The sequence below is a fragment of the Hipposideros armiger genome, unplaced genomic scaffold (genome assembly GCF_001890085.2).
Source record: "Hipposideros armiger isolate ML-2016 unplaced genomic scaffold, ASM189008v1 scaffold_836, whole genome shotgun sequence".
NCBI lineage: Eukaryota > Metazoa > Chordata > Mammalia > Chiroptera > Hipposideridae > Hipposideros > Hipposideros armiger.
In genome coordinates this window covers 223,782-237,248 of record NW_017732186.1, presented here as the reverse complement: position 1 = coordinate 237,248, position 13,467 = coordinate 223,782, and the positions used below count along the sequence as shown (strand labels likewise).

The 13,467-nt window shown below is 34.9% G+C and overlaps 1 protein-coding gene across 7 annotated transcripts in view; it reads left to right on the top strand.

Annotated features, from left to right (window-relative positions):
• ST18 (ST18 C2H2C-type zinc finger transcription factor) overlaps positions 1–13,467 on the top strand; it is a 348,100-nt gene that overhangs the window by 297,832 nt on the left and 36,801 nt on the right. For all 7 annotated transcript variants that reach the window (XM_019629297.1, XM_019629298.1, XM_019629295.1 and 4 more), the window contains 3 exons: positions 1,819–2,012; positions 4,264–4,475; positions 12,727–12,972. In XM_019629297.1, coding sequence (XP_019484842.1) covers positions 1,819–2,012; positions 4,264–4,475; positions 12,727–12,972 — 652 coding nt within the window. The remainder of the gene's footprint in view (positions 1–1,818; positions 2,013–4,263; positions 4,476–12,726; positions 12,973–13,467) is intronic.

Here is a 13,467-nt window from a genome sequence, read left to right as displayed (position 1 = left end):
ATGTATGTGAAAAAAGTGATTTCAGGATTAAATCAGATGACCAGATCTTCATTGTTGTTACTGCACACTGAAATGCAAAATAGTAGGAATACTTTTGTGATATGACTTTCCTTAATATTTGCATCTATATACTTAATTAAGAATCAAAATTGGCATTCAAATCATATGAGTGAAGACTATATGGAAAGTGAAGCATGTGAATTACTGAATAGCTAGCAATTCTAAATCTTATAACAAGATTCTTAGTATTACTGTATGCTCTAGTTTCTCCATAAGTAGATTATTTATCAAATATAGAAATAACATTAAGTTTTATTTTGCATATTTCTTAGAATATAAATATTGGTTTAGACTGAAACACATATGCAACATTAGTAGTATTGACCAAGTTATATATATATAATAACAAGATCAACTAATCACTCAAATATTTTTGTTTCAGCTAAAAAAATTTTTACCAAAGCCAAAAAAAAACATCAAAATTTTGACATTCTGATGAGTCGGGCTTGATTTGTTAGAATATAAAACACACACAATATGTATTTTTTGTTACTGTTTAATTCTCAAAGGTATATTTGTTTATGTTGGTTTGCCATTAGACCACAGCACAACATTTGTGTTCTCCTTGGCTGTAATTGGCACTATACAAATATGATGCCTTTGTGAGGGTTTTTAAGTTTTGTCATATTAAATTTATTGGGGTGAAATTGATTAGTAAAATTATATAGGTTTCAGGTGTACATTTCTATAATACATCACCTATATATCATATTGTGTGCTCACCACCCAGAGTCAATTCTCCTTCCATCACCATATATTTGACCCTGTTTGCCTTCTTCTGCCTCACCCCCTTACCTTCTGGTAACCAATAAACTATTGTCTGTGTCTGAGTTTTTGTTTCTTTGTTTGTTTGTCTTGTTCTTTGTTGTTTTCAATTTTTTACCCACATGTGAGTGAAGTCCTATGGTTCTTGATGTTTTCTGTCTGACTTAATATGCTTACCATGATATGTCATGATCCATCCATGTTGTCGCAAATGGTAGTTTTTCATCTTTTTTTATTGATGTCCTTGTTTAATCCAAATTTAATAATTTTAAAGGAATATTTCATTGACATTTAGCTTAGATTGGGATAGTTTTGTTGAAAAATATGATTGTTACGATACAGTAATTTTGATTCATACTGAAATGATGGCAATTTAATATATAAAATATTGAAATACTATTTAACATATTATTAGAATTAACAAAAACATTCAAACTGAGGTTAGCAAGGAAGGTGAGAATCTAAAAAGAACTCACAATTTAGGAATCAAATTTCTGGTGCTTATGCTGCCCCTTTTTACCAAAAAAAAACTGAACAGAGCAGACAGAGCTCAGCATCATTTCTTCTGAACAGAATATAATGACTTTTTTTCACTAGTTACAGTCATGACTTTTCACTGCTAATTAACAGTCCTGATAAGCAGAATGTGCACACCTTGTCAGTGCCCTAATGATAGTTATATGGCACTTTTCTCTAAGGAGCTAACATATATCAAATATTTGCTCCTCATGGCACTTAACGTAAGGTAGATGGAAGACTGCACATCTCTCTTTCACTGAAGCCTCACCTTAGCCACCTAGAGCCCAAAATTCTTCCTCCCTATCTCTTACTCCTGGTGCAGAGCTCTCTGCCTTGTCATGCTGTGACCACAGCTCTTTTCCACAATGTAGTGTCTCTTTGGGTACCTACAGGCATGACACATCTGATCTGCTTTAAATTCTGATGCTAATACACTCACCCATAGTTTCATCACATTTCTTTTGAACTCTTCAGGACAGGTTTGGTGAAGCAAATTGAATTCAATTTCCGATCACAAACCATCACATCTCCCAGAGCCACGATGTCAAAAGAACAAGAGAAATTTGGAAAAGTACCATTTGATTATGCCAGCTTCGATGCCCAGGTTTTTGGTAAACGCCCCCTCATACAAACAGTTCAAGGACAGAAAACACCACCATTTTCTGAATGTAAGCTTTGAATTCTAATACTTATTCAAGGAAAAAATGCATAATGTATATGTATGTGCTGAGGGGGAATGCATATACTCAAATATGCTACTTACTGCTCAGAGGAGAGAAAATACATTGTACAATGAAATAAAATAAACAATGATAAATTGATCAGTGTTACTGATTTTACATGAAGTTACATTGAATATGGTGAATAATTAATACATTAATTATTCTATAAGTATGGTGCCATTAATGAATCTAAATATAGTAATTCTAAAGACATGTTTAACTAACATTTGGCTGGGATTGGGATTAATACATTGAAAACTATAATAGCTATTATAATAAAGTAATTTTAATTCGTATTGAAACTATGGAAATTTAATAGATAAAATATTGAAAATCTACTTAAAACATTACTTAAATCAGCAAACACATTCAGGCTGAAGGTAGGGGGGAAAGTGAAAAGTCTAAGAAGAAATTCACCATTTATGAATCAATTTTTTTACTAGAAAAAATTGTGTGTGGCTGTAGAGATGTTTATCCATAAATTTAAGAACTGATATAGAAACATTTAAAATGTGTTAATACTCTAATGCTAACACATTCACCTAGAAAATGTGTTCATAACTCAAACATGCTACACCATATGAAACTTGGTGTTTTTACTAACACATTTCTTCAAATTGTTTAGAGTTCTTGAATACTCTAATGAAAAGGAGAGAAAGTGAATGTTGGAAATAAATCCAGGAATGATTTCTGCATTATGATGACTTAATCATAAGAAAAGAAGAGAAATAATTCCCCACTTTGCATCCACCATAGATCATGAATTTTATACATTTTACAATTCCATGGAATCCCTTTGATCTCACACCTAGTTTCCTAGACTGAGTGCTCTTAGGACACAGAGTATGTGCTTCATTCTGTGACGCTGATCACTTCTTTCAAAGAACTAGAATGCCATGTAAAACCCAGCAGTGGATAAACAGACTTGAAAGGAGTTTGGCCATCAATGAGAAATAGATTATTCTCCAAAAGATATTTTACCTATTCTTTCCAAAAATAGGTCCCAGTCAGCATTAATAACACTGAAAATCTGCTAGAGTCAAGGGGGAAAAAAATTACACACACACACACATACAAAATGGTTTGTATCTATCTATTCATACATTTTTATGTATAGTTTTATAGTTTTATTATATATACACAAAATATACACATATATATATATGTATTTAATTTAAGTGAAGCTAGTTAATAAGGATAATCTATAGACTCATATAGTGTAAATATTGGTTTAAAAATGCAAACAGTGAAATTTTCATATTTTATAATTATAGGCATAACATTTGGTAATGTTTTAAATTTTGTTTGAAGGAAAGTAATGATCAAATATTTAAAATAAAGAATATTTACAGCAAAATAAATAACTAAATACTTTTATGTGATCCCACATTAAATCTTGGGTGTTTCTTCCGTAATCTTGAGTGATGCGTACTAACACCCAGAGTGAAGAGAAATATGTTTAATTCTATCAATCATCAATGCCATGGTACCCACGACAGAAACATAAAGCAGAAGCTTAGCCTTGATAAGTAAATTGCCTTTCCATTCACCTTGAGAACATTTTCTACATCCTTTACTCAACGTGCTCTATCTACCTGAATATGCAAAATTCCAGCTCATTAAAGGCTCTGCCATCTATTTAGTTCCATCTAGCTAGATGAAGAACAACTTCTACTGGTTTAAGTACAAAACAAACCTGAATATCAAATAATAAAAATGCAATTTTATGTCTAAATATAACTTGTTATTGTGAAAACAAATATCAACAGAATACATTTTTTTTTCTACAAGAATTACTGGTTCTCACACATACATAGTTTGTAGATGTACAAGCCTTAAGCCTCTGTAGTCCCTGATGTGTTTATTTTTTTTTGTTAGTGTGGTTTTTAATATACAATTTTTGCCACAAACGCTGCCAGTGCACCTGCCCCATAACATTAGTTATGGAGTTTTTGTCATATAAATACAAAAAATATTAAGAGAATAGGCATTCTTTCTCAGCAATCATATCATTTGATCTGTGAACTTCTGTGAAAACCAATCTGAATAACCTTCATTTAATGTACCAATGGATAATGGATGATGTTTTAATTTATTCTTCACATATTTCAATGCAAGAAGTTATATCTTTAAAACAAATCAATTTAATGACTAAAACCACATACATGCAATGGCTAATCAAATCTCTTTTCAACAGCAAAGCGTTTTTCAAATCCAGGGAAATTTCCTAATCGACTGCCTAGTGCAGGCGCCCACACACAGAGCCCTTGCCGTGCCAGCTCTTACAGCTACGGTCAGTGTAGTGAAGACACCCACATAGCGGCAGCTGCTGCCATCCTGAACCTTTCCACCCGCTGCAGGGAAGCTGCAGACATCCTCTCCAACAAACCACAGAGCCTGCATGCCAAGGTAGGCCAGTCCAAGAGCCCAGAGGGTGGGCCAGAGACTGAACCGTGAGAATAAACTGCCTTTCATGTTCCTAACCACATTCACTACCACGCCGCTCCCCTCCTGAAGCACAGCTCCTTCTTGTCTTAGGAAGAGGCTCCCAGGAACACTGACTGACAGAGTTGAGCTTAGAGGGTTCGAGGAAGAGTGAAGGAGTGGCTGTTATTGAAGGTAGTGTACCAAAGTTGAGGGAGAAGTGAGTTCGGAGACTCTTTGGGGAGATTTTTAGATTTCAAACTTATTTTTTGTTGAGGGGTTTGGCACACAATAAAAGAAGATTGCCATTCAAATCGGTCTGAACAATGGAAGCTTTTCACTGTCTGCAAATCAAAGATGGTGGGAAATGTTGGATTAAATAGTGACTTGGAAAACATTTGCAAAATTGACTCATGAAACTTTGTTATTGTACATGTTCCTACTGTATAACATAAGATAGCCTAAGTTGACATAGTATTCTCAAAGGACACATAGTAAATCAATAAGAGATAGTTGAGGGGGACTTGAGAACTAAGGGCGTTCAAATCCAAAATCAAATTCTGTGAAATTTATGAAGATGCCACATTTCTGAAGCCCTTGAAGTTAATCACATTTCTCTAATAACCTTGCCTTTCCAACTAACAACAAGAAATCCATATCCATGTTTATGATAACTTGATGAAAACAAGAAACAGAAATCCTCCAAGTCTTGCCTTTTGAGGAGGAGGATTGATCACTACAGTCACATAGATCCTTGGAGGGAGGGGAGGAGCTGCTCCTGTCATCAGCAGGAGCCAGAAACTCCTAGCCACACAAAGGGCTCAGTTAAAATACATCATTAAAAAAAAATACATCATTTCCCCATCTAGATGGCTAAAGCCAGCTGTAGTAAAGTGTGCAGGATTATTTGGAAAAGGGATTTTACCCCTGCTTTAAGTGGAAGATGCCCTGGGTTAAACTCTAACCCTGAGACTCAGGCAATTAAAGGATATAGTTCTCCTTTTCCCTTTAAGCGCAGCCCCATCCCTGTGGTGGTCATATGCTCACCTGTGCTGTGCCAGGCCTTCAGGAGAGCGGGAATACAGTGTCATGGAGCATTTGACAGAAGAATCAGAATTAGCTTCTGGACAAATCTGAGCCAAGTAAGCCCCAGGAAGAGTTGGTGGCCAAAAATCACTGAAAAACAATTTTTAAACAAATAAGGTTCTTAAACAAAGAAAAACATATCCTCTAAAAAACATAAAGAAAATACCAAGCTATCCAAATACAAAGAAATCAGTCAAAATTATTTACATAAATAAATGATCTAGGGTACTTTAAAATGCAACTTTAGTTATTTTTAAATTTATTTGTAAAAACCTGAATAAATTTTTCCTTTTTAAAGGAATATTCTAATATGCAGCTTTTTGGAGAAATACTAAAATATCTTCCTTATTATGACTTTACTATTTGTTTGTATAGACTCTTCTATGAAAATAAAAATATCAATATTATAATGATTAGTGCTACTTAAATCATTTGAGTAAATAGTTCTAGGCTGAATGCTTTCCATCTGCACGTGCAGATTTTTTTGTTCCTCAGAATTCTGCCTTTAACTTTTACATGTTTCAGGTTCTATTAATTGCTAAAGCCAAAAAATGAATCAAACAAAGATGACTGAAATTTGAGGGCATTTTCTCTTATCAATAGATGTTCTTCTCTTTTAAAATACATTTCTCTTCAGAAAAGTGACTGTTAAATCTGCACATTTCAAACATTCAAATAACCAATTTCCTGTTTATGTTTTTATGTTCCTATTGGGAGCACTCTGTGTGCCAGGGTCGTCCTATAGAGCAGATACACCTGCGCAGGGTGACAGCAATTCCACTGCAGGTCTCAGCCTCCAAACTTCCAACCAAGTCTTAACTGCAGAAGCCAAACCATTGATGTCATGATGAGGATGGAAGAGATAGAACGTGCACAGATTGACTTTTAGAAGGAGTTTCTTGTTCTGGCAGTTTTAAAAACCATTTTCCCATGAAAATTGTCTCATTTGACATAGTGATTATTAAAATAGCATAAATATGGCACCCTACAATGTCATTTTGTGCAGAATCCTTCTTCTAGGCATGCATTCGCACACAACTGTAACAATTTGCAGAATTCTGTCCTAGTTGGATCTTATTTCTAAATATAGAAGAGAACCTCATAAATTCCAAAACCACAAAAAATAATTATTGTAGCAAAGAAAAAGCAAAGCAAAATGAGAAAAGGCAAAATAATTAATCCTGAAAAAATGGCCTCTGATCAAACAGTGCCCAATGTGGGCCATTTCTGTTGTCAGGGTTGCACTTTGCTCTCTGCCTTTTACTTAACATTGAATTAAGTATAAACAATTTTCCTCTCCACAGTGAATATTAGTCTGATTCTCTTTCCACTATGATTTTTTTCCTCCATGGCAAGTTGGTAGTATGTTTATTTCTGGTAGCAAAAAAATCCGTAGATCTATGATTTCCCCACTTAGAACAAAGGATGTAGACATCTACAGCTTTTCCGTACTCTTCACTTCTATAGCCGAGCATTTTTTATTTACTAGAGAGACCGTCTGGCAGATGAACTCTTAGCTTTAGAAGGTCTTTAAGTTTTGGACTGCTCAAGCCCAAGTTAGATTCCATCACAGACCCTGCCTTAAAGCTTACAGACAAAGCAGGACAAAAGAATTGGTAGTTTTAGGTAGAGAGCTATAGGTTTTCAGAAATAACATTCCTCATGTCCCGAGGAGGCATAGGTGGTATTGCAGGGAATTTAATCAGAATGTAAGTGAAGGCTGATTTCTTAATTTCTTTCTGTCTCCATCCAGTCCTTTCTTTTACATAATCAGCTTCTGTGAAGTAGCTTAAAGAGCCCAATAGAATAAAAAATTACAGATCATGATGTCTCACAGGCATAACCTTTTAAAAATTGAGCCTAAGGGTGCTAACTTCAAATTTTTCTTCATATCTACTTGGGGCTAAAACAGATTTTTTTTCTCAACTGATTCCAAGTTTAATAAGAGATCTGAATTTGTGATTTTCAAAATTCCTACTCTTATGATAGATAAAGGAAGCAGAGGCCATTTTTAGAGGGGCAAGAGAACTCTGAATTGTATACACTAAAAACAATGAAGGACAGATGATATGGCTATTCTAAAGTGTTCTCCTTCTGAAGCTTCTCGGCCTCAAGAGGCTATCTACCTAACACTAAAATGCTCCCTTCATCAGCCTCTTCCCAACACTATGCTGAGGATATCAGTGTTAATGTGGCCCATTACTGCCCATACTCAACTCCATTATATTCTGAGCATTAATTTTTAAAGAAATTATTTGTTAAAATACAATCCGGCATTACATAACACATTTAAACTGCCAAAGATCACCTATATGCGTATTAAGCATCTCTTTGAGGAATCAAGTCAGGAGAAAAAATTAGTAATATCAATACTTAGTGTATATCATAATAGTTCAAGTTAGTTTTGTCTGAAGTATGAGCTGTCTTGATTCTAGTACTTTCATTGCTTCTGAGATTTTTATAATGCCCTTCATTTTAATTTGGAATTAATATGACTTTGTAAAACATGTATAAACCACAGCTTCCCCTTTTAGTCTGGTGACTGCTGCTACTGATAAGATCCTAGCATTCAGTCAAAATGGGCAGCAGGGATAGCGTGAGCGTCCTCGGTTTGTTGAGTTTGCTGAGTGCTTTCTTCCAGCCTCCTGAGAGCCTGTGCCAGCACTTGTCAGAGACACTCCCCATTTTCTGTCCTTCCTCCCACCCTTATCAACAGAGGTAGAAACACACTTCACAGTCTATCTTTATCCTAATCACTGCTGCTTGCCAAGCATTCTGTTGTTTGTTTTAGTGTTTTCCCCACCTGTTTAGACAAAGTGGCATATGCACAGTGTGCCTTAAAAGAAAACAAAAAATTGACACTTGCTTGAAATGTTTAAAGTTCAAAGTCTGTTTTGTGCTTGAACAAGACCTAGAAACAACATGATATCACATCGCCATTCTTGCTGCCTGATATCAGAAATAGCCTGGTGGCTCTAAGGATGGTTAGAATCCAAAAGCTTCATTTTCAATAACTTTAACATCAAGACAGATTATACTGTATACTATGAGTGAAATGTTATGAAGGACACAGGTCAAAGACTTCAAGGAACTGACTAATACATGTGTAGGGAAAATAGATATTTAGTAACTGACACTTTACCTCTGTGTATAGCACTATAGGGACATGTCTCTTTTGGTATTCAAAAACTCAATCAAATTATTATTATTAGTTGTCATTTATTGCATACCTACTATGTACTAGGCACTGTAGATAAGCACTTTGCCCACATTAATCCCTTTTAGTTCTTCTAGTCAATAGAAACTCTGTGAAGCAGATATTAAGATATCTCATTTTGCAGGTGAAGAAACAGTAGTACAGAGATATTAAATAACATTCTCCTAGTGGCACAACTAAAATTTCTGGAGCTGAAATTTGAATTCATGCCTGTTTATATCTTCTTAAAGATCTTGTCATTATGTGGTATACAGACTGCTGGCCCACCCAAAAGTTTTCACTGACTATGATTCCAAGTCCCAGACACAGATTTTTGGGAAATTTCATTTTAATTTTATACCTCATGACAGACATTTCTCCTCTGAATTCCATTCTATTTACACTGAGTACATTTCACAAGTTTATATTCTTAATTTAATAGTTTTTATACTCAATTACTATTTAGTAACAATTAGCTATTTTCATTTTATTTCTTTATTGTTAATACCCTTCCTGCTTTGAAAACATATTTCAGATAGCTTTCAATCCTGGAAAGATGCTCCCCAAACAAATACCCTGAAGCAAGAATGAACAAACGAGTGGAGAGCTGAAAACCAGGGTTAATTACAGCGGAAACCTAGTCTGAGGGACACTTCATTTTGCACGTCCTTTTAGCAAAGCCATAAAAGAAAATGTGGTGGGTGACCTATCTTGTATTAATAGAAAACTTGCCAAAAAAGGAAAATAATGCTCTCTTATTCTATCAATATTTTGAAAAGTAATAATTTTCATAATCAGAACATTTAAAATAAAAATTATAAATTTGCTTTTCTTTTAACTTCATCACCATCTTTGAATGTATGATAAAATTTTTAGTTGTTGAAACAATGTAATATCATCATTTGCCTAGAAAATATTGGAGGAAAATAGCCACAAGCCTATTCTCCAAATATAAGTACAATAATTTCTGTATTTTCCTCTTTGTTCTTCTTCAGGAAACAAATTTCTATCTATTTTTCCTACTTGTAAGCATAGCAGGAATGCCAGGTTGTTTTCTGTTTTCAGTGATATGTCTTTTCCATGTTGCTACAAAGTCCTCATAATTATTTTAGTGGTCACATAATGTGCCATTAAATAGATGTAGCATAATTTCAGTAATTATTTCTTTGTCAATAGACAACTGAGACACTTCTTATTTTATAGTACAGATAAGGATTATAATGAATAATTATCTCAATTTTCAGTTAAACAATAATTTATAACATATTTATTAAATTACCTTTCACTACAAATCTTATATGCATGAAATAAGCTCATTGAAGGCAGGAACAACATAGTTTCTCCATTTTCTTTTTCCCAAAATATAGTAGCTTGAAAATATTAAGTGCTTTCTCAACAACTTAATGCGTAAATAAATCATAGGTATCACCTGAAGCTTGAAAATGAGTGAAATAAATGGTCTTTGATATGCTCATAAATTGGAAAGTACATGAATAGTATTAGACCTTTGCCTACACTCAAAAAAAACTTAAAAATTTAATTTAAATAAATAAAATAAGGATCCCAAATAGCACTCTGAGAAATTAGAATACTAAAAGTCTTGAGGGGCAGGGCTCCGTGTCAGCTGTAGAGCTATTGCTGCCTGCTCCTGCGGCCTCCCCCATACCCTCTCCTTGTCCTGCCATTTGGAGTTTCTAGCACAGAGACAAGTGATTCTATTGATACTGCACTGAATAAAAATCTATACAGTAAACGTGTGATCCACCCATCTACGGGCAGAAAGGGACCCTTTTCTGGTGCTGTGTGTAATTGTTGAATGCATCTGTGCGCTCACTTAAAGCCCATCTGTACCCTGCTACCCAAACGTGCTTGCCCGGCTCTTTCCAGTCAAGTCAGGTGCTCTGAGCAGCCGGCTTAGGCCCAGGCTGTAGAAAAGCTCCTCTTTTAAACATTAGGAGTGATTTTTTTTTTCAACCAGCACATGATTACTCAAAATGTATAATTATAACAACCCCAATTTTTTTTTTAATTTACTATTTGGAATTTTTTCTGTAAAAACTAAAATATATATTAGTGTCGCCTTGGAATCATTGATATTTTTTTCAGCGAGATCAAATCAGCACTATTTATGGGTTTTGTACTATAAAACTCTGCAGCCCAGTCACATGGCTTCTTTTTCCTAAGCCATCTGTCACAGAGGTCTGGAATTTTATGTGCATGTTGGTTGTGCAGTCTTAACCCAAGTTTTTTTTTTTTTAAACGTCAGCAACTACAGTATTTAGCAATTTACTTTACATTGGTTATTAAACTTGATTACTATAGCTCTATTTCATTGCTTCAGTTATATGTCAGCTATGAAGCCAATAATTGTTTTGATATGCTTATGGCAGAATACATTATTATATCATAGAGAGAGCACATGGCATTGATATGGTTAATATCTTGGATTTTTGTAACTAAGGTTTATTAATGCTGGTATAAAAATGTATTTGATTTTATACAGATGGCATGAGATGTTGTGGTTACTAAGTTATTATCCTGGATAAGCTGTACTGTCAAATTTAGGGCTTAAAACTATCACAGGAGATTAAACTATTTACTAAAAAGGACAGAAAGATATGGCCAAAGCATCTTAGTACAAACATATTAGAAGTATATTTACCTCCCACAAATATAATAAAGCATATCTATCTCATAGGCTAAGAGATTGAAAATAGGAACTTTGCAGGTAAAGCAAGCAAACAGAAGAGGTGCTTTTATTTTCTAAATCAGGAGCAAGCAGTGAGTAAGCACTGAGCCCAGACTGTGGGCCACACCTCAATGGTAGCTGTTGGGCAAGGATTGGGGGTGGTAGGGAGGTGTGGGCACAGTGTAAAGGGATAGTTACAATAAATCCCCGGGCAAGTAACTGGTTCCACATGCTAACACATCCAAAGAAGACTCCTGCTTTGCCAGCCAAAAGGAAAAAGAGTAGAGAAGGTGTCCAGAAGTTAAATGAAAATTGATGGATGATGGTGAAAATGCCAGAAAGGTATTCATTTGACCCACTTAGGAAAATGACAAGCGTGTTCTGCCCAAATTCTAAGAATTGTTCTCTGGCAATGTTCGCAATTTATGATGATGCCATAGAAGCCATCCTATCGCATGTACGTTGTGAAATATCCAGAGCACATGGGCAGTTTGTTGGGACATAAACCTAAAAAACAACAACAATGAAAAGCTTAGCCAAAAGTATCCCAAAAAGCAATGTGAGGAGAATTCGTTTTAAGCCTCACACTAAGTATCTAGAAAATAATCATCTTTATTCTAAAGTTTTTACTGTACAACTTAAACTCTGAGCAGTTATTAGGGCAGTTGCTACCTAAAGGCCCCCAGAGTGAATTATGGTTTGCATGTCTGCCTTCCCAACCTGCCACCCACAATTCAACAAAGCTATTCTGGTTCAGATAACCCAGGGTAAAATGCTACTTTCCTATTGATCTAATATTCCAATGAAATTTCTCTTCCAGCTGTTTATTTTTGCATATTTCTCATGTTAGAGTAATATTGTGATTAGGGGGGAGGGAAAGTAGTGTTGTGCCTTTTTATAAGCTCAAGTATTAATGCTGTAAATGATGAATCGGGAGTGATAATTCTGCAAACTAGCAAAGAAGATTTAAAGCTAAACTTAAAAATATGTGTAACAGGTTTAGCCAATACATTTAATGCTTGGAACATCTTATTTATATTAGACTTACTTTGTTTAAACCTAGAAACATGAAGCTCACTAATGGGGCTGCTCTTAAAAGTCTACCTAAGAATTGGACATTAGCCACAGCAAATCAGAGAGCTACATTTAAAATCAGATATACTTACGAAAAAGCTTGCATTTAAAATTATCCCTTAAAAGCCCCACATGGCTAGGCCATAACTGCAAACTGTTTAAATGTTTTTCTGTTTCCTATTGTATACCAGGGAGCCGAGATAGAAGTGGATGAAAATGGCACATTGGACTTAAGCATGAAAAAAAATCGAATCCTGGACAAAGCCACATCCCTAACTTCCTCTAACACTTCTATTCCAACTCCTTCCTCTTCCCCATTCAAAACAAGCAGCATTTTGGTCAATGCAGCATTCTATCAGGCCCTCTGTGATCAAGAGGGCTGGGATACTCCTATCAACTATAGCAAAACTCATGGGAAGACAGAGGAGGAGAAAGAGGTATTGTTTCAATATGTCAATAAGTTTAAGACAGAGCATGATTGGAGAGTATAATTAGCTTTTTCCTCCTAAATTATTTTTCACATTCCTGTTTAGATAATACATCATTCTGTACCTTGTTTTAAATTTTGGTAAAGTGATAATTTTCTGTATCAGAAGAGATTTATGAATGAATCCAACTTTTCCTGTCACTTGCCTAAAATGACATGTCATTATAGTGAATTTTATCCCTATTATGACTGCAGTTGTATGCACCGCACAAGAGATTATATTATATATCCCTTTAGATATAGTAGCATGTAAGAGGCAATGTATCACTTAACACTGAAATGCCAACTTATGATCTCTTTCTGCACCAGAAGATAGAAAATGAAATCAATTCAGAGACAAATAAGAATCATGTCAAATTCATTTCCTTGGTTTTCTGAAGGCACTGTGTTAGCATAACTGTGTACAGTTGGCCTTCCTTATCCACGCGTTCCGCATCTGCAGATT